The 25555-nt window shown below is 38.1% G+C and overlaps 2 protein-coding genes across 5 annotated transcripts; both read right to left on the bottom strand.

Moving 5' to 3' along the window:
• Positions 1-4: 4 nt before the first annotated feature.
• wsb2 (WD repeat and SOCS box containing 2) lies at positions 5-7600 on the bottom strand. 3 transcript variants are annotated; one of them, XM_015378858.1, is made up of 9 exons: positions 7285-7600; positions 7022-7190; positions 5597-5796; positions 5368-5499; positions 4913-5013; positions 2952-3148; positions 2783-2872; positions 2581-2697; positions 313-532 (listed from the first exon to the last, which is right to left on the bottom strand). In XM_015378858.1, the coding sequence occupies exons 1-9, from the start codon at positions 7289-7291 to the stop codon at positions 319-321; spliced, it is 1227 nt and encodes a 408-aa protein (XP_015234344.1). In that variant the 5' UTR covers positions 7292-7600; the 3' UTR covers positions 313-318. The 3 variants fall into 3 exon arrangements, with proteins under 3 accessions (XP_015234342.1, XP_015234344.1, XP_015234343.1); XM_015378857.1 differs by having other exon boundaries at positions 7363-7599; XM_015378856.1 differs by lacking the exon at positions 7285-7600 and having other exon boundaries at positions 5-532; positions 7022-7239.
• Positions 7601-11312: 3712 nt separating this feature from the next.
• On the bottom strand, positions 11313-25176 carry vsig10 (V-set and immunoglobulin domain containing 10). 2 transcript variants are annotated; one of them, XM_015378867.1, is made up of 9 exons: positions 24924-25176; positions 24546-24851; positions 20454-20759; positions 19312-19566; positions 15446-15730; positions 15124-15240; positions 14995-15007; positions 12611-12750; positions 11313-11617 (listed from the first exon to the last, which is right to left on the bottom strand). In XM_015378867.1, the coding sequence occupies exons 1-9, from the start codon at positions 24973-24975 to the stop codon at positions 11484-11486; spliced, it is 1608 nt and encodes a 535-aa protein (XP_015234353.1). In that variant the 5' UTR covers positions 24976-25176; the 3' UTR covers positions 11313-11483. The 2 variants fall into 2 exon arrangements, with proteins under 2 accessions (XP_015234353.1, XP_015234354.1); XM_015378868.1 differs by lacking the exon at positions 20454-20759 and having other exon boundaries at positions 24924-25174.
• Between the last annotated feature and the right edge of the window lie 379 nt (positions 25177-25555).

Here is a 25555-nt window from a genome sequence, read left to right on the forward strand (position 1 = left end):
TTATTTATTATTAACAAGAAACATGTGCAAATTAAGCAGAGCTAAACCTGCTGTTTAATACCACAGGAATTAGAAACATATGTATGTACAGTTCCTATTTACACAATAAATTAGTTGTATAAAACTGTAATATTCAAGACGTGAACTTTTATGCATCATATTAAAGTGGTAGTGCAATAAATGAAATCCCTTAGTGAATCTAAAGTAGATTACGTTCCTAAATTGTTTTCATTAATCCCTCAAACCTATCAGTAAACAAAAAGGCATTTTTATTAGTCTATAAGGTTACTAAGGTATAATCTGAGCTATTATTCCTATTTAACTCTCCCAGTCCTCTTCGTCAGACGAGGAACACGTCTTGAGGCGTTCAGGGATGTTTCTGTAGGTGAGGTACTCGAGAATCCTTTTGGGTAGTGGCAGCGCCTCTATCTGGTGCGTTGAGACAGAGTGCCGCATTATGGAGCGGCACAGGTGGCACAAGCTGGGTACGGTTCTGGGGGACCTCCAGAACCTCACCTGGCCATCTCTGGTCCTGCAGGAAGAGAACGAACGAGGAGTGACTTTTAAGGTTCTGTGAAAAACCATTTAACTTCACAGGTTTATTTGTCAACACTTAAATATTTCAGATGTAACAAATATTTTTAGATACAGAACCTGAAAAAGTAAAAAAAATGTAACACTCCAAGTCTATAGAACAAAACAAAAAAAATAATACACCAAAAAGAACCTGTTTAACAACATGAAGCAGACGAATATCTAAAAGTAAAATCAATTCACACCCATCAGTCTGGAAAGGTTTTATGGACTTTGTCAAACCACAGTTAAAGCTGTTATCCCCCATTTGGTAAAAACTCAGAACAATAAACCTTCTAATGAAGTCATCTTACCAAACTTAGTCTATCACAACAATAATAATAATTTCTTCGTAAGGTCAAAACAAAAAGCAACATCCAAAGGGTCAGCGTTCACATTAAATGAAAAAACAATTCACATTTGCTCATAACCTCAGGATTTTTTAAGCCACAAAATAATCTAAAAATGTCCAGTTATCAGTTCATGATCTCTGGGGCTTCTGAAGCCCAACAACAAAAAGGCAGAAAAAAAAATTAATAAAACAATGAGGCTTCCCGAACTTCCGGAGCTGCTGATTCAACATCTGAAAAAGATGCTGCACCTTTTAGGTCATGTTTGTTTGTTTTTCAATTATGGCATTAAACACTTGAATAAGTTATTAAGGTTAAAACATAATTTTTAATGTTCTTAAGGAAGGCCATTAACTGGTTTAAATTATGGAGCATTTTTAATATTCAATGTTAAAAAAAAATCCAGAATCTAATTTCCAGAGTTTGCCTTGTTGATAGAAATCTGGGTGTTTTGCATTATGGAGAGGCTGCAAGATCATCGATTCCCTGAGCAAATCCCTTCACCTCCGATCGGGAAATATTTCCTCCCTTCGGGTCCATAAAGATATTTTCTTTTCTCACGTAAACCCTGCAAATGATTCAACCAAAACTTAGACCACGTAGAAACGTTGACTTTGTGCATTTATGAGCTGTTTAGTTGGGATCCCACACAGGAGCCATGTTGGGCCATGATTTAAAGTGAACCTAAAGGATCTTTGTCAACATAAATTTTGACTAAAAGTCAACAAACACTTAACTAATGAGAGTGCATTTTATTTGGAGTTCTACAGTGAATGCATTAGTTAATGAAAAAAACCTAAGCGTCTGGTGCAATGCCAGTGTTCATGAGATTAAAGGAAATAAAAATTAAACGTGCATCTAAGGCTCTCAGGACACTAAATGTGAACCACTAACAGTTCATAATCACTTTTTGTGTAAAGTAAATAAATCAGGAAGTTTTGTTCGTTATTTCAGGTCTCCTTCGAAAAAGAGATTTCATCTCAAGGGACTTCCTGGTAAAATAAAGGATAAATAAATAAAATTCATTGTCGTCCTGCTGAATATTCTGGCTTCAATAAAAGGCCCTGACGGTGACAGATTATCCAACCCAGGGTGGGAAATGTTAACATTTACAGAAAGGAGCTTTTCAACACTAGTGGGAGCCCCCTCCCCCTTAAATGGGTTAAATAGGGATTGTGCTGTTTAACCCATTTTTAGGACGGACTTATTGTGACCGCTGGATCAGAGCAGGAAAAACTAGTCAGATTTCCAGACTTCATTCTGCATCTTATTGTCCAAAGGTCACATTCATCCCTGCCCACTGATCTCATTATCATCCATCCTTTTGTTAATCATCTATGAAAGAACAGGATCTTTTAGTAAGCTTTCATCTTTAAACTGGCACAAAGAAAAACACCAGGCATTGAACTCTAGAAATGTTTTGGAATTACATGAAAAAGAATGCTGGAATACTGGGGAAAAAAAGCTAATATCAAGCTTTTTAACTTGCAGACAAGGAATATATGGTTTGTTGTCTGCTTTATACATTTAAGCTTTTAGGACTTATTGGCTTTTGCAGTATAAAGCCTTCAAATAACGCAAAAAAAAAAAAAAAGGATGTCATAATTTTCCACGTAGTAATTTCTACATCTACATTATTATTGACTCTTCATTTTACCCGGTTGCGATGACCCCTCCTTGTGGATGGTAGTTGCAACAGAGTCCACTGGAGTCGCTGTCTCTTTTCGTCTGCATTGTCATATGTCGATCTCCAGGCTCCCAGACCCTCAGAGCTCTGCAGAAACACGACAAATTAGTCTGAAATCATTTGTCCGATCTGTTATATATAAACATTTTAATGGAAGTGACAAACCACTTGCCTGTCATCCGTCACGATTGCCAGATGCATACCATCTGGGGAGAACTGTATTGCAGAGATTTGGTTCTGTCCATAATCTTCAAAGTAATCCCTGTCAAAAAGCAGCAGAAGTCACTGATTGTACGTTATAGCCAAAGATGGAAAACAGAAAAACTCCAGGAAAAACTTACGCCAGAGTGGCCAGTTTCTCAGCCGTGTAAGGATCCCAGAGGTCGATCCACCAGCTGGAGCCGCTAAAGGCCGCGGTGGCGAGAACGGCTCCGTCTGGAGAAAAGTCGCAAGATGACAGGAGGCACAGCTTCTTATTGTTCCCCCCGGTCAGGTTCCTGATGAACGTATACGAGCGTAGACTCCACAGGCACACCATCTGGTCAAAGTAAGATCAGGAAGGGTTCAGAGCGCTTTCTGTTTGAACTGTTTTCTAAACCCTGGGAATCTCTGTATGAACTACAACAAAACACGTAACTTGACTCTCAGACACATTTGGGCTTCGTCAGCAGGACTCACTGAATCTGGTATTACTTAAGCAACAGCTGGGAAAGTGTCAAGTTTGCTCTACCCTGCTGCTCCTTGTGAAAAGAACAAAGATGGCGGCAAAGTTTTTAACTCCCCGTCAGTCCTCCGACAACACAGGAGCAGATAAGCATAACACTGCAGCCTCAGAGCAACAGAAACAAGCCTTAAGTGAGTTTAATAAAATAAAAATCATCCCCTACATGTTTTTTATTTCACCTGATACAGTTTCCAGATGTCTATTTCTGATCCCTGGGGAAAAAATAGGTCCAAAAACTTTAGAAATTAAATACAAAACACAGTTTGAAGATCTTCGCTGAGATTGGTAAGAGAGAGAAATTCCAGTTCCCCAATGCACACTTTCAGTTTTTATTCGAGACCTGTGGTCTGATGAGAGTAAATAGAGCATTTCAGAAAATGAAAATTGTTTCTTTAGAAGGAAAACCATCCAGGCTGTAAAGCACCGGGCAGCAGCATCATGTTATGGAACAATTTTGCTGCCAGAGGGAGTGGTGCGCTTCACCTAAAGCGTTGGATCAGCAGGAAACAAAAATATTTAACAGAAATTCTAAGAAATATCCTAAATAACAGCCAGGAGGTTAAACTTTGGGAACAAATGAGACGTCTAAATGTACAACAACCCCAAGTGGAGCACCTTAAGTTGCAAAGTAACTTAACCCTTTAAAGGGGACTCAGTGAAATCCAAATTTCAAGCCAATAGTGTTATTGGCATCCAGGAAAGGACCTTATTACCTTTGTAACATTCAGAAAATATGGATATTTTGATGGCAAAAATTAATGTCAAGATAATAACAAGAAAAGCCAACTTTCCCGAATATATTAAGAAAAATAACAAAAATGCTTCCATAAGAAATTCATGAAGATCACTCAGAGGGAAAGAAATACATTTTTTGGTACAGCATAACCTTAGAGGCAATAATGCTGATACTGGCACTTACATTTTTCATTTTATAAACCTAAATATAATTGTTAACTAGGATTATTAACTTTTAAACTTTTCAATTAGCTTTTTACCTTTTTTTAAACTTAATTTACAGTAGGTAATATTTCATTCAAGGGTTCATCTAATTGGTCAAATGCCAAAATAAGATGTACAATGGCTGGATATAGATCTTGTGCTTCTAGACCTATGCAAGTTATCAAAATTAGTAACTTGCCCTATAAAAGGTTAAGAAGAAGTAATTGTTTGTTTTCAAGAATCCATCACAGTGCAGATCTCAATCCTGTAGAAAATGTATGTGCAAGCAAGGCGACCTACAAAGCTGACGCCATCGCATAATGATGAAGGAAAATACCAAATTAGAGAAAAAAAGACTGCTGTGAGAAGCTTAAATAGCAAAACACTGATTTAAGAAGATTCTGACAATTGAAAATTATCCATTTTTTCTGATCTAGTTTTTAGTTTAACAAAACTAAATTATTCTCTTATCCAGTCTGATTTAATTTCAGAGTGCAATAAATAAATAATGTCTTTCTATACAGTGTATGTAAACAACTGGTTTCAGTTGCATGTGTTTTCCTTACAAGTGATGCATCTTAAGATGCAGGTAAGGAGCTAAAATCATCATGAAGAGTGGGAGGGATGCAAAAGACTCACTCTGTCAAACCTGCCAACAGAAGCGATCATGCTGCAGTCGGATGAGACGCAGCAGCAGCTGATCCAGTCCTTGTGGCCAGAAAGCACCTGCACCTTTTTCCCTAGATGGAATGAGGAAGACAGTTAGTGAGCTCACTGGGACCCAACGAGCAGCCTCGGCGATGTGGAAATTTACACTATGCAATCTGTTCTGAGGAGAAAGGGAACACGAGTCCCTAAAGGGAACACGATAAGGCTCTAAATTAGAGCAGGCCCGGTATAGCTTGCTCGGATAAAACGAAGGAGAAATGATGGCATTCGGTTGCATTCAGTGTCTAAGTATTAGTGATAAGCTGCAGATTCCTTCTTTTAAAATGCAGAAAATAGCTGGCATTCTGTTTTGATGAATCAACATGTGGATTGAAGGGTTTACTGAAACGGATCTGGTGCTTTTCGTTGATCTGATGGTTGTGTACCTTTGTGAGACAAGTCCCAAATCCTCAGAGTTTTGTCCCGAGAAGAAGAGACAAGCGTGAGGGATCCGTTTTGTGGAAAAACCAGATTCCTAACAACACCTTCGTGACCATGGAGATCAAAAACAGCATTCCCTGGAAATGAAGAGAAAATATTTAGAAATTGACCAATAATTTATTTTTGCTTGATGCAACATAAGTTATCCTCCTCGACGGGAGGACTGAGCTCTACCTGTTAACACGTTCCACACTTTGATCACCCCGTTCTCCAAGCCAGTGGCCAGGAGCAGGGTGCTTTTCCCTTTAGATCCTTGGGACGGTTTAGTTGGAGGCGCAGCTGCCGGCGGTCTAGGTCCGAAGGCGAGCCCCCACACCGGGTGACCACAGCTGAAGCTCTTATCCGCTCTGTCTGTCTGTCCATCCTGACCCTCTCTGTGGGCGAGATTAGAATCAAGTACACAGATACCAAATGTGGGCGGCGTGCAGCCTGAGCTGATGATGACACCAGGCTTTTTTTAGGTGCTTCTGTTGTCAACAACCAGGAAAGTGTGATTTTTCTACTTGTTGTTTTTCAGCTAATGACGCCCACCTCGATACTTTCATAACCGTGCTGCTCAATTCATTTCAAACTGCGCCATTAGTTCGAAAGTTTACTTCAATAGACATAGAAGGTTGAACACTGATAATTAAATGCTGATGTTGAATACGTTAAAAGCATCACTACCATTAATGAGTAAAACTTAGGAAAAAAAGAACTGCTGTGATTATTTTAATTAAGTGAAAGTAACCAATGCTTTGTGATACAGAGAAAGGGTTGATTTGATTGTAATTATCTGAATATTGACCCATAGACAACATTTCTCCATACCCAGGACCAAACATGAGAACCGATGGCAGGGGGGGCAGGGGCGGAGCTAAATGGGGGGGCCATGGGTAGCCATGGCCACCCTTTGCCAATCACTGGCCACCCCTACCATTTTTTCCCCCTAATACAGAGAGTGGCTGCAGTAATACTCTGAAGGGGAATGTTCTAACTTATTTAACATTAAAATTTTTCATATGTTTCTTGAAAACAAAAACACTATGGTTAATTATGCACATCAGTATACTAACAGTAAAGATGACAAATACAGAAATCATGCTCTTTTTGAAACGAGATTTTGTCTTATGGGGTGAAGAGAAAATTATGTCTCTGCAGTGTCATCTATGAGTCTTTAGTGAAATCAGAGATAAATAACTATTTTAATAATAAGTAATCTATTTAATGTAGATATTAGTACATGTAAATATGAATTTTATTCAGAACGACTGTTGATAAAATTAGGAATGAAATGATCTGAAAATTAGTATTTAGTAGAAAATGATGAATGATCAAAATAAATAAATACAAGCAAAAAAATATATAGCACTAAAATTTCAATAATTTACAAGCATAAAAGCTGGCAGTTGGCAGTGTTTAGCGACTAATTTAGAATTTAGTATTCTACTAAATAATAAATTAGTATTTAGTAGGAATTGATGTATGAAAAAAAATAAATAAAAGCAAAACAAATTTCTGTAGAATTTCATTGATTTAAAAGCATAAAAGCAGGCAGTTGTCAGTGTTTAGCGGCTCGTGTGGCCCCCTTCAGGGTCACGCGCGTCCAGGTGAACCTACTCAGAGTCCAGCGGCCAGGCGACCACCCACACGATGCCGTGTCCCATCGACCAGGCGAACCAGGCTCCGTCCGGGGAGAAGTCCACGCTCCAGGTCTCGCATCCCGCCAGGTGCAGCAGCGACGGAGGCCGTCTGGTCTTCAGCTCCAGGAGCAGAGCTGGGTCTGACGCTGGGGGGACATGGAAAACCGGAATGTGACCAAGGTTCGGTAGATTCATTCCCCACCGTGAGGGACAGCAGCTCCTTCCCACACCTACACCCACCCTCCATTCCCCCCGGTAACCTTGGTCACCCGGGAGCGTTGCCTGGTGACGGAGCTCCGCTCAAAGATCAATCCTTACATGTCGGCTGCAGCTCCGTCTTGCTTTCCGTAGAGCACATCGTTTCCTTTACATTCTTCGGATCAGGACTGAACTCCCTTCCCTTTAACCTCACTGTTCCTTTCCATCGATGACAGAAGGAGCAAACCTGGCGCTTTCCCCTCTGATATCACACGTTCGCAATGTGAAAAATGTCCAGCTGATTTCCTGACTCACTTTATGCTGTTGGATGTGAACGTCGCCCAACGTAGTCACGTTTTTTTCTTCTGTTACGTAACAGAATGAGAGCCTTGGCCACACCTCCCAGGAGAGAATAAAAACATCCATCCAGCCCTGAGGTTACCATCCCTCCCTCTTTAATCTGCTCAAGAGGTGACTGTTATATTTATGACACGTTTGATCCCATGTGGACTTAATGCACTTTCACACAATAAGGGTTTGTAGCTTTAAATGCATGAGGGAAAATTTAAAATAAATTGCACATGGACTTGTGTTACACAGACTACAGATAACAAAAACCTTAGAAAAAAAAAATTACATCAAGCCAATAAAAAATGTCATGGTTAATACAAAAATGTGGGCTTAATGAAGAGAAAACTGTACTGACATGAACTCTGGGTACCTTTCCAAAAGGTTCTCAATAATTTACCACAGAACTGGTGTAAATGGTTTCGATTTATAGGTCAGCCTGCTTCTAGGCTACTTAAAGGTATAGTAGAGGATGTTCTTTTTCCGGGTGGATCGTCAAAATAAGTGGTCTTCCTAATTGTCAATCATTTTGGTGATATATATACGTAAGGCCGCAATGGCGTAATGAAACAACAATAGTCCCGTAGACAACATTATCTGGGTGGGCCCCATTTGAAGTACAGCACATGATAGCCATCTGGCTATCTTCAGCTTTACAGCCCCCCTCCTCACCCACGCTGTCTCCATTCATCTCCTGGTCGCAATGTTTTCTCACTGCTGCAGCAACGTCCACCATTCCCTTTTTGCTTCTTTGAAACAACGTGTTTATTTTGGGAAGTTTTTTTCCGTTCTTCCAGCAGCTCTCCTCTTTTTTGGTATCCATCGTTGCTAACACATTGTACGTAACCGTTATGGTTTTAATCTATGCTCTGGATTACCCATAATTCCAAGTCGTAGTATAAAAAATAAAATACTCAAATACGTCTCTCTTTTATGATCTTTATTGTTATTTGAAACATATTATATGAGTGTATTTTTTTACCAACCGTCTAATGAACTATACACAGTTATTAACGTTGTTATTAAAAGTACCACTGTCTGCTTTGCTATTGATGTCATGTTTAAACGGCTCACCATCCTGTTGAAATCTGGCATGTGTTGGGGTATAAATACGGTCCGGTGTGATAAACCACTTCAGTATCAGGTGGGTTTAAAAGGATTTTTTCGCACCATTGCATCTGCAAGGAGACGTCTTAGTCTACATTTGCCAACCAGGTGTCAGTGATGGGGCCCCTAAGAGGTCGTGGGCCCATAAGCGACTGCTGTCTCTGCTTACCGATAGTTACGCCGTTGTAAGGCCATCCTACATGCTTGTCCCCATTTTCACTTACGGTGTTGAGTCGGACGTAGTGGAAAAATTGCAGATCTTGTTTTTGGAAAGTAAACTTGTATGAGCGAAGCAAATTGCAACTTTTAAACGGAGCATGCACGAGGAGAAATGGGCTCGTGCATGCTCTCGCACACGTTTAATAAGTGTTTCATCCTGGGAGTGGGTACAGGGTTGTGCATGTGCATTTTTTTTAGTGGAGATGGTGGGTCTTTTCAAAAATTAGCAAAAATCTAACAGTACAGTTCTTCTTTACTGTACTGTCAGTGCTTAATGATTCCCGGTTTAAAACAGTGAGTTTCTTTATAGAACAATCTGCAGTATGCTAATGGTCATTGGCCATTTGAAGGACCCATGTTGGCCGAAAGTTTGATTTCCTGATGCCTTTTAGATCCTGCTTCAGTAGTACACCCCAAACTTTTGTTTTCTCGAATGGTGTGCACCAGATCTATTGATAATTGTTACATTTCAGATAATTGGCATTTATCAGATATCAACACGACCCAGATTAATGGGCGTCCTATTGATGTAGTGTTATTAGAGGCTGTTCCAGGCTGGTGACATTGACCTTGCATCATAATCAGACCCTCAAAAGGTCGCTCCTCAGCCGTCTGTGCCCTGTTAGATCTTCATTTAATCCGCTGTTTCCCCTACCTGCCTGGACTTAGGAGGATTATGCTCTATCTGATGCACCAAGCTGTCACCCAACGCGTGAGGAGCATGTTTGTTGATCTCTCCAGTGCCTTTTACCATCCAGCTGGGACATTTGATGGACAGCTGGGGCTGTTAGCGGTGGATCAGCACCTATTTATTGGGATACTGGATTCCCTGAATTGAATGCTCTTAAAAGGAAGTGTCAGGACAGCCTTTACCTGTGAAGGAGACAGACATCTTTTGGTGGGGAGCTCCCCTGAAGACTTTATTTGACTCTGCGGTGACATCAACTGTCTTCTATGGTGGATGTTTTTGGAGCAGCAGCTTATCTACAGCTCGGAGGAAACACATAAGCTCATCAGATCTCCAGCTCTGTTTGAGGATCCCCCCTCCATGTGGTGAAGGTGCTGAGAGACAGAAGGACTATAGCAAAACTAAAATCACTTTTTGACCATGTCTCCCACCCTATGAACTATGCTGCTGCAGAGCTTCCTCAATTAAAGAGAGCTGTCTTAACTGCACCAAGGAGCGTTATCAAAGATCCTTCCTCCAAACACAGACATTATAACCATCACAACTCTACATAAACTCTGAGTGGTTGTGGCTCTGATGGTTTTGCAATTTTTTTAAATCTTTGTAAACATTCTTAATAGTCTTTTCCACATTTCTAGTCTCTGATTATTTGCACACTTCTCTGTGGGCCACTAATAGCAGTGCAGTAGTTTTTTCTTGTATGTACAAATTTTGCCCTGACGTCAGTCTTCTGTTCTTATCTAGTTTATATGTTTTCCCTCTGTGTGTGCCTGTATGCCTCCATTTACGTTTCACTTGTTGCTGAGATTCTTACGACTGTGGGAAAATAAAGATTATTATATTCTAACTTACTGATGAGATCAATTTCTAAACTATTGTGGGACCTATAATTGCTAATTTTCATGCAGTTAATGAAATTTTTTGACAATTTTTTACTTTAACATCAGTTATCTAATTGTGTTCATGAAAGCATGGAGTGAAAAATAAAGAAAACATGGGATTCCAGCCTTTTAATGCTTACATAACATCAATTATTCACATCAAAGCTTGCATTGCTCATTTCCATCAGGTCTGGTTTTTATGCTGGATCTGCTTCTGATGGTGCAATACATTATTTAAAGGCTTTTAACTTGCTTTGACCTATTAAAAAGGAACACACATAAAAGTCTAATGTGCATAAAATGTACTGATGGGCTAAGTAAATGTGCTTAGTGTGAATTAGATAAATTCTTGAGCTTAGTCAATATATAAAGGAATTATTCACTGTATTGTACGATTAATTATGCTTTACAAAATAAAAACCTTAAAATCATCTTTAGAGCCATTAGAATATTTAACGATGTTTCTATGACTCCTTTTTCATATTCATAGATTTATTTAGTGAACTTTGGGCCAGTTTCTTTTAACTATACATGAGTTGAAAAACTAAATCTTAAATGATCTTTGGTTTTTAGTTAAAACTGATTCAAATTTCTTATCAAGCAAAATTAAAATTTCAGCATGTTTCTGGATAACATGTCCAAGCTGCTCAGCGTTCATCTTCAGAGCGTGCGTCCAGATGCCGCATGAAACCGGCCTGGATTCTGATCATGTTAAGGGACTGAGTCCGTTTGTTTCACAGCTCTAACCTGACAGTGACGTGTTTGTTTCTTTAGGTTTGGTATGGAGCTGCAGTGTGCAAACAAAGGCAAAGCAGACAGTTTCCACAGAAATATTTTCAGCTTTAATGTAACTCATTCAAAATCCTGTACAAATAAAATGGTCATAAAAACAAAATTACAAAAATGTACAACATTACAAAAACATTTTTGAGTCTAGTTCAGGTTACAGTAAATGTCTTTTCCAAAAAATGATGCATTTCTCTCCTGACGTGTTGAACCTAAAATAATACCAGATCCTCTGCCCCTTCTTTCTCCTCTTCTTTCTCTTCTTTCAGCTCCTCTGTGGGTTCTTCCTTCTGTGCAGGTAGCTGTGGCTTTGCTTCAACAGTCTCTATTTCCTCATGATCATCACCTGAACAGCAGAGGGAAAGGTTATACTCCCAAATACCTGAATTCTTCAAACATAGGGTTCCTATAGAGGCTTGACGGAAAAATGTTTCTAGATGTCATACTTGATTTATTATCCAAAAGACAAAAATCAGAATTTTGAAAAAATAACCTTCATTTATTTGATTTGCCTAATAAAATGTGTATAAATATTTTGTATGATTCATTAATTAGAAACAATATTTTGAGTTAGTGAAATGCAAATTCATTTTCTAAATTTTAGTCAGATTTCAAGCTATGACAGCCCTCTTAGTTATTATGAATTTTTAATTTAATGATAAAAGGTGTGACAATTATTTAAAAAATCTGTAAAGTTAGAAAAAAAAAAGAAATTTAAATTAACCCAAATTTTAACAAAAGTATAAAATAGACCTTTAAATAAAAATTGACACAAAACCAGCTTAAGCATCGCTCTGTTTCAATTGTGGAACATAAAGACAAAAAAAGTCTTAACTAGAGCTGCAACTAACAATTTTTTTGCGAATCGATTAATCTGTTGATTATCTTTTTCAAATAACTGATTAATAATTGGATAGCAAAAGGTTCCTTAATGATGACTTTTTACTAAATTAAACCAGGTCAAACAAAAACTTTTAAACTTGAGTTCTGGATAGAGCAAATTGAAAGCAAAATTTTTACATTTTTTTGTACAATATTTGTAAAATTACTAATTATTAAGTGGGTTGCTCTGTCAGCACGTTTTGGAGTCTCTACATTCCAGTTAATGATTAATCAATTACTAAATTAGTTGACGATTATTTCAATAATCAATTAATCACAATTAATCTGATCAATTGTTTAAACCCTAGCCTAAATAAGGAAATGTATTGAACTTAAATGTCCTAAATGTAATTTAAAAAAATGTATAGATAAAATCTTTAAAAAAAGGATTTTGGATTTCTTGAAAATATGTAAATTAGATAAGCAGAATGAGTAGAAGGTGAAAAGTAGGACTTACTGGAAGGGATCCGATGTATCTGGACAAGTGTTGTGTGGCGGCCGTTGGCTAAAGGAGGCAGCTGGGGGACAGTGTCATGTATGATCTGCTCATCATCAGAGTCCACCAGATCCAGCACGTCTCCCCTGTCCTCAGCTTGCCTGCAGAGAGGAGAACAGTAGGACTTCAGAGCAAACGTCTATATGTCCTGCGATTACCTCAAATCTGTTTTCAAACTCCAAATGGAGTACAAATATATTTAAAAAGCATAATGATTGTTATAAACCTGATGAAGAATTTACTGTTAGGATCAAATGAGACTTGTTTTTTGGATTAGGGTGCTGAAACAAGGGTGCCTTTGAGAGAAAAACAACTGTTGTCGGTGGCAACTAACCGAGGTATGCAGGAATTCCTGAGCAAAAGGGAGGACGCAGAAATAGACTCAGATGCAAACAAACCAGGTTTTACATTATTCTGCTTCTGGGATGAATTCAGATCTTAAAGAACTGAAGATAAATACAGGAGAATGATGGCAAACAACAGAGTTTGGCAATAGATTACTTTGGATGAGATCAAACTTTGTGGGTTTTTAAAAATACTTTTTCATTTGAGGTAATCCTTTCCTCAGAAAAATCCATTCCAGAAAAAAAATCCATACTTGTCACCAGAATCATTCACTTATATCTAGAATAAGACAGTATGTGTGGTTATTGAGTTTCTGAGAAGCAATTGTCTTTTGCAGAAGGGTTTGGCAATATCTCTATTGCATATCCTGGAAGTCAGTGTCTGAGAAAAGCAGATAAGAACCCCTCCCATCAGTGGGTCTCTGCAGACTAAGGGTTGAGAATGGCTGGATAACCTTTTCTTTTTTCATCCAAGTCTCTCATGTGTTGACCTCTGTTCTAAAAGGACCTCTTAACCTCCCAGCACTGAACCAATAAGAAACACAAAAGAATCACATAAATAGACATTGAAATAAAATAAATAAAGAAAAACATTAAAATGTTTTGAAATGAGCACAGATATTTTAGATTATTAAGGCCTAGAGGCCTTTATTTACATTTTTGAAAGCAGTAGAGAGAAGGGAAGACATTTTGCAAAGGTCATCAGACTGGAACTCAAACCTGTGACCAACCTGTCAAAGACCAAATCCTCTCTCCATGACTCACTTAACCCCTGCACCACTGCCACGCCCAAAGTCATAGGTTTAATACCGTACATTGCCTTACTACCCCTCCGTTAAAAAAGGGTACATATAGGCTCAGTTGGGTTTTCACTTTAATCCATATTAAGACCATTGTGCTTTTGGATCATTAAAGGTATAGTGGAGGATGTTCTTTTTCTGGGTGGATCATCAAAATAAGTGGTCCTCCTAATTGTCAATCATTCAGGTGATTTCTTTACTTAAGGCCATCCTACACTCTCATGGTGAGTCTGACATGGTGGAAAAAAAATGCTAAATCCTTTTCGGAAAGTAAGCTTATATGAGCGATGCAAACAATAGCTTTTAAATAGAGTGTGCACAAGGAGAAATGGGCTGTATAATCGTTGCTGTACTCTCACACCTATCCTCCTATCAAACCTTTCCCACCTCTGTGCTTCGCTGCCACTTAAAGCGATAATGTGATGTCATTTAGGACATCCACAAACATATCTAATCCATATTCAACAGATGCATGTGTTCAAAGTAAAGGCTTCAGACATTCATCAAGCTTCTCCTCCTGATCTTTATAGAAAAAACCAAACATTAAAGGAAAGCAGGCAGGTGGTACATTTACATGCATTTAAACATGTCTTTTTTGTTAGATATCTAAAAAACTATTTATGCACATTTAGCCAACTGATGTAAAATGTCCATCTTTCATCAAATATCTCATTGCATGAATTTATAGCGAATGCTATTAGCATTAGCTGTCAAAACTATGAATGCTAATGAATTGTACATCGTATAGTCCGAGCTCAATTCCTGAATGGGACAGTAACATATCATTTGCTGCTTAACGCCCAAAGAGTTTACTTAATTTTTTCCACTTTCAACTTGTGTGCTTGCTAATTAATATTCCAGTATTTTTTTTTATTTGTTTTATAAACCATTTTTTATGTTGATGTCAACAACAGGGCTGACAGTAATTCAGGAAGTGAGCCTATTTTTGGGTATTTGCAGTTTTGGGGATTTCTTTTGGCAATTTTTTTAATAATAATAATGGTTTTTAAATAACAAAAAACTGTTACCAAAAAAAAAAAAAAAGGAAATTGAATTTTCAATATTTATACGGAGCTAATATGAAGTACATCGGGACGCCCACTCCTGATTAGAACAACCAACCATGAGCAGAATTATCTGTTATAGCTGCATACACATTTTAAGATTAAAAAGGATTATTTATAAAAAGAGAAATACTCACATGAAGCCTCCTCCTGAAATGATAATTAAAAAAAGAAATTATTATAGACCAATGTGTTAAATAACAGCAAATGTGCTTTTCTAGAGTTCATATTGGTAAATGCTGTGAGGTATGGAAAGCAAACGTTACCCAGGCAGATGGTGTGTCTCCTGGAGTAAAGTGCCTTAGCCACAGCTACAGCAGAGCCCACAATCAGGGCAGCTATGAACACGCCGATCACTGCTCCAGTGTATGCTGAGGATGATGCTGGGGAAAAAAAAAGAGAAAAGCAGAAGACCGTGTTAAAAAAAAGGGAGTGCAACGGGTGGAGCAACAGGTCTATCAGCATTCCTGTCAAAAAGTGTTTCCACAAGCTTCTAGATTAAATCTCACCAGCTTTTCTGCTTCCTGTCTGCTACTGCTACGCCTTACACAGACTGATACATTAAAATACGTTTTCCAAAGATCTCACTTTTCACAGTGATGTAGACCTCCAGCTCCTTGACCCCGAGCGCGTTCTCGCTGCGGCAGAAATAGTAGCGCTCGTCATCCTCGCTCATGTTGACGATGGTCAGTTTGAGCTCAGGGCCTTCAGAGGACAGGATGTACTTGGATCCAGGAACAATCAGGTCTTGAGCTTGGCCTTTCCTCCAGGTGGTGTTGGCAGGCGGAACGGACACGTTCTCAGTGCAGGTCAGAGTCACGTTGGTTCCCTGAAGAACTGTAACCAATGGTTGGCCCTCAGGGTATGGAGTCTCTGAAGGCAGAGTTAGAAACATAACAAAACTCATTTTAGACTTTTCTCCTGAATCGAAACCTAAATGAATAACAAGGGTTCCTATTACACATCCCTAATAGCATTATACATAATATATGAGCTGTAACTGGGGTGAACATGTTGTGCCTCAACAAAACATTATTGTTACAGAACATGCATATAATCAATGGGGGGAAATCCTACTTGACTGAATAATTGTTTATGGAATCATTGATGGCACCAGCTTAAGTAATTTTTGCCAATTTTAAAACAAACAGGGAATCTTTGAACTTTTCTCTTTGTGGGGTTTCTTATAATCATCCAGTCTTAGTTTAGTTTCTTCTGCTCCTCGCTTACGTTTCTAAAGTATTTATGTTTTTTTTCATCTGTCTGTCTGTTTTTAAAAATTTAATATTTGCATGAGCTCTAATAAGGTTACCAGAGCTTTTTAGAAAACAATGAAGGGCCACAGCATTACAGATCTTCCACCATACTTTACAGTGAACCTGAGGTATTTTTCCAAATATTCCCACCTTAATAAAAGTGACATTTTTCTCACATTTCTGGTCAAGATTAACTGCAATACAAATAAATAAGTATTTTACACATCTTATTTAGTACCACCACAAAATAAATTATACATATGTACTATGAAAAACAAAAAAATATATACTATGACCTTCTATTTGAGATATTTTTAGGTACCAACAACCTATCAATAGAGTCCTGATGCTTTTATCAGAGATCATTAAAAAGTATTTCAGTTAAAAGGCAATTCCTTAAACATCCTGTAGTTAAACTATGACAGATAATCTAAGTAGTTTCACTAAAGCAGCTTTACCAATCCCACAATGATTAACTCATTCTTGTTTAAAAGAGAGAGACGAGCTGTCCTACAGATAGGTTGTGGATTAATCCAGATCAATCAATAAATACTGATGAGATAAAAGGAGCATGCAGTTTTTGACACACTTCTGCATCATGACCTCATTGTTCTGAGGACTCCAGATAAGAAGACAATGCATCTTTATGTCACTGCATGACTCAAGAATAATCCAGCAACCATTACAATAATTCCTAAGATGCATTCCTGGGTTTGTTGACATGAGGAGCAAAAGTTCAAATCCAACATGCAAAGGTAAAACATCACAAAAATTGAGGACAAATGGTTTCATGCAAGAAGTGTCCTACATTCAAGTGATTTAGGTGATTTATTTTAGGAGATTTATTTCTGATCTTCTGTAACAAGTGAGCTAGACTCAATGTAGGAGTCTTGCAAAATCAGTGAGCTGTTATCCACAGCTAGTTTTTAACTTAAATGAGTCAATAAGTGAATTTGTTTCACTTAGAAGCAATTGTTGGTTTTATTTAGCTATATGAACTCTGCAATTAGAAAGGACATTTTATTTGCTGAGGACAGAACTATCGGTCACTGTACCTACAGCTGGCATGTCGGTATCAATGGACACTGTTTACATTTTTGGTCATTTCATCAAAACAGAGAACCGCCAGAGATGAAGCTATATAACATGAAATAACATCTGGAACAGCAAAATTGATGGAAAGCAAAAGCTCAGGAAAGCTCATCTAATGGTGAGACTCTAATAGCTCTAATAATTGTAACAGTGCAACCAGGTAATTTACATCCCTTGTGATTTAATTCACTGCTTTGCTTTTACGAATCCTTTATTTCTGCTGCTCAGCTCTCATTCAGTAGAAACTTAATTTCCAAAGCAGCAGACTTGTTCTTCCTCATTTTTGATGCAATTTTCTAAATGGCAAGTGTTACAAGTCATAGCCTTTTCTAACATTATTGGGGAGGTAATATGCAGATTTGCCTTTCCCATGAGCGCAGGCGCGCAGACTCAGCACAGCTGGACTGACTCTGGTTTCCGAGGATCATTTACGATCATTTACTGAAGGTAAAACATTTGTTTAATCAGATAAGCCTACGGTAAGGAGAAAAAGTCAGAGAGTTTCAAGACAAGAATACGAAAATGTTGCTGCATGAGGCCCGATGACTGTTATTGAAAATCCCTCTGTTACTCTGCACTATGACATGTAGTAGGTGGTTAGAACTGCATTTGTGTCTATAATTTTGTACTAAGCAAAATCAGTTTCCTGCAGTTTCTCAGACAAGATAACACAGTTATTCCATGAATGATGACCTGTCACCTAGAAAGGGAGAGCCACGACAGATCACTGTGCAAACTGTGCAGTGTTATCCCACTCAGGCAAAAGTTATTACTCTGAATCAGAAATCCAAGCAGGGAGAGACCTTAGGAGAAAATCAGACTGTTTTTAAGTTGTTGTTTTTTTTATTTTTATAAAATTTGGTTTGAACTCTATCTGAGTACACCACAAAAATATATCTCCCTATACGTACAGGTAATTTCAGTCTGTAAGTACAATTGATTACAGCTAAAAGTGGGAAGTCCACCTTTTATTCTTATCAACTGTTCCTCTTAAACTAAACCTGGGGTCTCCACGCCTGATAAGCTTCTTTCATGTTTTCCAACACAGTGTTTAGTCAGGTAAAGCAGAGGAGAGACTTTTCAGTTAAATATGGAGTGAATGACTTCTGTGCTGAACCTGATATTTAATAATCACTAACATTTATAGCTGTCAGATAATCTGTAAGCTATTTAGGCTATTTAAAAGTCAGATACAGTATTTATAACTGACCCAGAGCTTCCAGTACATGAGTTGTGTTTACACTGCTGTTTTTAGTTTAAGTGAGCAGGCTGACTGACTATGGAAGGGATGTCTTTCTTGGTGAACCAGTTTTTGGTCCCTTAAGCAGTGAAGGCCATTGCCAAAACCTGCTGGAAGATGTAATCAGCTAATTTCTAGCTGATTTAATATGCTAGGAAACAGCACTCTGAGCCGCCAGCTTCCCTAGCAATGCATAACCAAGAACGAGAATCCAACATCTAAACGCTTCACCATAAGCACAGAACTTAGATGAAACACCCTCCTCAACCAACATATCGGCAAGTATAGAGTTGGACAAAGGGATAGAATCCATTATTTATGACACTAGTAAATGTATTAAGAAAAGAACAGATGTTAGAGTAAGAATAAAGACAAGTTCTGAATGAGTGGGAATTCAGTCAGTAAGTAAAAATACCGATGGGCTACGTGTAAAAAAAAAGACAATTTAATATAAATTGTTGTGAAAACTAATTCAGCATCATCATTAGTCTACAGAATGCATAATGCATTATGGATAATGAAGAGTTAAATTAAGTATAAACAGCTGAGAAACCAGATTTTTTTTCTCACTCATTGCTACATATAAATTCAAATTTGACATCTTCTTTTTGCAAAATGTGTCTATAAATATCCAGAAATGTACCTAAAGAAACAACTACTGTGGTAAAATGTCTCTTTCACCACTTTATTATTTATTCCTGCTTTTATTTTCTGCTTTTTAAATTTGATTTTAAAAACTTCAACTAAAGCATACATTTACAATATTTACCAAATTTAAACAGAGCATTTTGGGTATTTTAAAATCAATAAAACTCATATTCTTCTGGGTATTAAATGTAAAAAGAAAACAATAAATTGAGACTTACTGAGGATAATGGAACAGGATCTCTCCTTTTCTTTTGTGAGCAGTTCATGCTGGGCCGTGCACGTCATCTTCTGCCCATCAGACAGCTTGGAGCTGTTCAGCGTCACAACGAGACTTTCTGTGACCTGGAAGTCGCCGTCCTCTTCCCAGCGCAACTTCGGCGTCGGATACGCACCAAACCAGGAGCAGTTCAGCTGGACGCTTGAGGTGTCTTGTGTTTGGACGACCATACAGTCAGGGTGTGTGCTCGGTACATCTATCCAAAACATAAGCAGTGAGAAAAACGTGATAAACTACAGCAAAAGTACTAATTTAATTAATTTCACGGAAAATAATTATCCTTTGTTATATTGACGCATAGTCAGATTTATGAAACCTAAATGATAATGAGACCTGTTCCTAGCTACCTTTCCTTGAGCTTTTAAGGGGGAAAAAAGTAACGTATTGAACAACTCAGTGGTGAAGAAACTTTTTTTTTTTTACTGTAATCAAGTGTAATTTAAAAAATATGACAAAACACAGCTGAAAACTCAGGGATAAAGATAAGGAGAGGTTTCTGAAAATGGAGAGAATGTGGACAACTGCAACTCCTTGGTGAAACTGCAGAGATCCACTGCTAAGAAGAGAATCTTTGAAACCATCACCAAATTATTCCTAAAGAAAAGTTTAGGCTTAAATACAAAGCTACTACTGCACTATAGGAGACACTGTCCCCAAGATGAGACAAGGTGCTGGCTGCTTCTTGATGTGGGGATGCATTTCTTTTAGGGGGGCAGAGCTGATAAGAGGATGGAAGGAGCTAAATGAGCAGCTGTGTAAGAAAAAAAAAAAGATTCATCAGGTTTTCTTAAAGATTTCCATTTTTCTTTAGATGTTTTCTGACTTCACATATTTCTACTTTAGTACTTAAACAGAAAAGGTAATTTTCCGATGATAAAGTCACTGACTCCTGGTCTATAAGACATTGAGACAGAAAGATGCTCCAAAAATCAAGGAATGAACCAGCAATCTCCCAGCAGATATTCGAAAAATGTTAAACTTTTTCACAAAGACACAATTTTCTCTAATTCCTCATTTAATGTGCAAAAACATCCTGGCATCAGAGCTCCAGCCAGAGCAGACTTTTCTACTCCAGCCACTTACAGTAAATCAGCAGCTCAGTCCTGTTATCAACCCTGCGCTTAGAGAAGGTGTTGAGGGCAGTGCAGGTATAAACTCCTTGAGACTCAGGCTCTATGTTCTGTATGGAGTGCTCCAGGACTGGAAGTACGGTGGAAGCCAGGCTTATGTTATTGGCTGAAGCTCCACTGAAGGTCAGGTTTAGCTGCTGAGACGGGTAGGACAAGGAGAGGCATTTAAAGTAGATGCTGCTTCCTCTCTGAGTGACAAGTGTCCCGTTGAGGAGCTTAACAGCTGGGAAGATGGTTGCAGATACGTTGTTTGGTCCAACTGAAATAAAAAAGTTCAGCGTGTCACAACCATCAATAATCTCAAAGTAAGTCAGTCGTGTTAAATTAACATAGCACTGTTCATTTTGCATCTTTTTTTAAGATAAAAACAATATACAGTTGTATTTGGACGTTATCTTTGTCAAAATTCTAAAAGAAATAATTTCATTGGATTGACCAACAATAGGAGCAAAGAGAAAGCCCAAAGGAGAGCTTCTGAACAGCTGCAGATTCCAACATCAGCATCTTACATAATTATCAGAAAATTTAATTTATAGCTAATAATACCAACACTCGAAGCTGCTAGTATTAGTAGTTTACAGAATTATAATAAGCTTTAAAGGTCTGTTGTTGCTGCATAAAAAATAATGCTTTCCAGTGAGCTTTAAGGAAGCATTTCTGTGTCTCTCATGAAATGCATTGATTGCTGATCTAGTTTTTATTAATTATTATCTAATTTTAACTTTGTGTATCTGGATCGGCTATGCACACATTTTTGAAAAATCTGGAAAAAACTCCACAATGTAAAAGATAAAAACAACCATCTCCAGTGTTGGTTACCTTTCTGAGAGAGGTTAGTGATGCAGACATTAAATGGTGAAAATTAATGAGCATGAAAATCCAAAACTCAATGGGAAACTTAATATGGAAATATAATATAAAATATAAGTTTTAACTCATTGATAAAAAAAAGTGTAACATAATGTATAGTTAATTCAGTTCAATTAAAAAATGAATGATTAATTATTGTTGTAGTAACTCATATTTTTTTTATTATCCAGGTCTTGTTGGTATTAATAGCTGTAGGCTGGAAGGATCTTCTGTATCAGTCTGTCTTGGGCCAGATCTGGAGAAGCCTCTTACTGAAGACACTGTTGTTTAAAAACCTTCTGAAGAGGATGCTCACTGTTGTCCATAATATTCTTCACTTTATGAAGAATTCTCCTTTGTGAAATTATCTCTAGGGATTCCTGAGGAGTTCCTAGAGCAGAGCCGGACGTCTTCATGGGCTTACTGAGCTTTTTACTCCAGCAGATGATGGAAGAGAGATCAGACTTTCAAGAACTGACTTATAGAAGATATGTAGCATCTTGTTGCAAAAGCTGAAGGACCTACTGTATGCTTCCTTAGTACGTCCAGTCTGCTCTGTCCCTTCTTATAGACAACTGCATGGTTCTGTCACCAGTATAGTTTGCTGTCCAGTTGAACACCAAATTATTTATACTCCTGCACCACCTCCACTTGTTCTCCCATAAAGACTTCTAGAAACAAACAGGTGAAAGGTGGAGGGAGCAGCACCGTTTGGCTGAAAACCCACTTATAGAAGCAGGAGGGGCAATGGAAGAACAAGGAAGGGTGTCCATGTGGCTGTGGGCACGAGAGAAAGCTGCTGAGTTTGTTCCTGAACTGAATTTGTTAAAGAATGTATCAGTTTATTGCCTCTGTCCAGACTTCCCCCTGTCTGATCATCCTCTGCTTCTTCTTCCCTGAACACTCATCTCTGATATTGTTCTGCTGGGGTTTGTTTTCCAGCCTTCCTGTATGCCTTAGAACACTTGTGATCTATGGTTTATTATTTGGGATGCATTTCATTGTTCTGGGAGGGATGCTGTTATCTACACAGAAGTTTATGTAGTCAGTCACACTGATGTCCTCTCCATGTGGCTGACACAGTGCATCCCAATCTGTAGCCTCAAAACAACCTTGCAGGGTTTCTCCAGCTTCCTGTGACCATTTTCCATCAGTTCTTTTTAATACAGGTTGTCTCTTATAAAGTGGCTTATATGCGAAGAAAAACAAGATTGTGATCTGATTTCCCAAGAGGAGGTCTTACTTTGGAGAATTAGGAGTTCTTGAAAAACTGTTGGATCGTTGGCAGTGTGGCAGAGAGTGAGGTGTGAATGAAATCAACAGTTATTGCCACAAATGCATTTGGCTGTTGTGTGATGATTTCATCACATGCAGTGTTGGCAACAGCAGCAGGTGGAATGTAAACCAACTGCAAACAGTCTAATATCTTGGCTGCAGTGATGAATCTTTACAGTCCCATATCCTGGATGACACCATCTATTGTTCACAAGCACTGCCAACCCACCTCCTTTGAATTTTTAAGTCTTCTTTAAATTCTTGCTTGTTTGGTCAGAAAGCCTGACAGAGAGACACTGGATTCTGAGATGTGATCCTGCAGCCAAGTTTCAGTAAAACACATAATGCTCCATTACCAGTATACTGGCTGGGTCCTTGCGTGGGCTGGAGTTATTCTAACTTGTTTCCTAAAGATCTCAAATTGCTCATGATGATTGATTCAAGAGATGGTTTAAATGTCTTCTTCCTCTCTTGCTTCCTTGCTTTTGCTATGCATCCACGGTACCTCCTTTCCAACTTAGCTTCTTGCGGAAGAATTTGAAGTATTATTTCAGTTTTAGAGATGTTAATGAGCTGCTAATAGATGTAAACATATCAAATTTCTATGGTTGCTGTGGTTACACGTCATAAAAAGTATCCAAAAAAGACAAAAATATCAGTGAAAATCCCTCCAGTTTCACAGAATTCAATAACAGAGTCAGAAAATATCAGGAAAAAAGAAACATTATTGAAAAATTGAGGAACTAAAGAATATCAGTCTAACAGAGCTACTCCAACATGCAGCCACCTTAAGCAGCAACGCTCTAGAATATCTATAATATAATAGTTATGAATCTCTTTGAATTGTCCTGTTAATGGATTTTGTAAAGCAGCTTTTAGTAGGATTTATAACACAATCCTTGGGATCAGCTTTTATTTTGTGTTGAAAAAGTTAAGATGCTATAATAAGCATTTGTTTTACCTGAACAATCTTGAAAGACATTAAATGTGGCTTAGATAATAGTCTTGCTGCATTACTGCCTCACCAATTATCCACAATTGAGGCATTGTAGCTTTGAAAGGCTGATTTCACTCAGCCTTTAGTTGTAGTTTCAAATAGTTTCATGATTTGATGTTTTAGATAATCTGTTTCTGTTGGATGAGAAATCTTTTCTCTATTATAATACTATTATAAATGCTCAACTCATTATTTTTCTACACTTCTGATAATTCCAAAAAAGAAAATTAAAAACATTTCACTGGACTTTGTTTCCAAGTTTTAAGACATTTCATTTCCCATCCAAGAAGCTTTTTCAATTCAAAATTGACAGAATAATGTTGAGTTTGAGATTTTTTTTTACAGTAGCCCAACAAAGCCTTGTTTTTGTTTTGAAAACATGTAAATTGAAACGGACGGAAATAGAATGGGGATCGTTTGGTGATAACAGCCGAAAAAAGAATCAAAATCATTAAAAAATGCTATATATTCTTCAAAAGCCAAAATCTGCATGTTGTAAAGATCTTCCTACTTCAACATTACAGCTCCAAGTTTTACAGAAACCTGCTACACCCATGCACTAGTTTAAGTTGAGCTGAATGAGATAAACATCTGAAAAATGTATGTTAGTTGACTGGCCCTTTAAGACTGAGTTTGGACATTAGTGTTTAACTGGTAACCAGACACCCATCAGGATTTAGGGTTTATAGAACTAGGCTATGGAAATCTGATTGGTCATAACCACAATCCAAACAGGATTTAAAATATAAAAGGGACTGAGTGTTTTATCTAGGAAAGCACAGCTCATTCATGGGAGCAGGCGTGTGGTTATGTGGAAAAACCAGTTTGGTTGAAAATCTGCCTCAGTGACTGCAGGTAACCAACGCCCAGGACCATAATCCCATTAATCTGGACCCAATGTGGAGGTCCTGCTCTTCTACTTACGTATAACCTGAAGCTGGACTCGCTCATTAACGGTGCTGTTGTCTGATAATCCGGAGCTGCACAAGAAGGAGCCTGAATCCTCAGTAATAACCGGAGAGATGCTCAGACTGCCGTTCGGCTCCAAGGTGTACCTGTGGTCTGCAGGATCAGTGTCCGTGAAAGGGCCTCCCTTTGAGGCTATGATGTGTCCATCTTTTATCCATGACGTCCAGACACGCGCTGCTCTCTGGCCGGCGCAATCAAGTATCACCGAGTCACCAGGTGTGGCTGACAGCACGGTTTCGGTGTCGTTGCCCGAAACTGCCGCTTTAAAAAGAAGAAAGGTTATTTTCATCTCACCTGGAAAAAAAAAAATAATCTCTATACATCACAACTCACCTTCTGCGGATAAAATAAGTAATATTAGCGGTAAAGGAGCGATTGTGTTCATGTTACTTATTCGACATAGCCCTCAGAAAGTCTGGGAAAAATAAAAACCTGTAACAAGTCTGACTAGTCCACCTGTTTGCACCTGGCTATGGCAGCGATGATGCCTTTAAGGACAAAATAAAATGTCACCGATCTGACATGATGGGCCACCTCTGCACATTTCACCGACCTGCTTTGTTGACAAGAGCGCACAGGTCCGAAAACACCGTCAGCAATAAACCACACCTATAGAGCTCACCTTCTTAAAGAGACAGTAGCAGCATTTCTACCTGCGCGGCTCACCCAAGTTCTATGCGGTTATAACAGCTGAGTAACAAGCAGGTTCTACTGCATGTTCCTAGAAGAAAACACCTGACAGGAAATCAGTATTATTCCAGTGTTACACTCAAGGAAAAAAAACGATTATTTTTTTTTTTATTATTATTATAAAAGTAGCTCGAAAATGTCCTTTTCTGAAGCCTTTTATCATTTTACTTTAATTTATTCATTCATTTTATTCTTTAAAGTTTTTAAAAGATTTTCTACACATAAAATATTAAAATCTGAATCACATGAAGCTATGTATGGATAAAAAGAAGAAT

The sequence above is a fragment of the Cyprinodon variegatus genome, unplaced genomic scaffold (genome assembly GCF_000732505.1).
Source record: "Cyprinodon variegatus isolate N-32 unplaced genomic scaffold, C_variegatus-1.0 Scaffold180, whole genome shotgun sequence".
NCBI classification, from domain to species: Eukaryota; Metazoa; Chordata; class Actinopteri; order Cyprinodontiformes; family Cyprinodontidae; genus Cyprinodon; species Cyprinodon variegatus.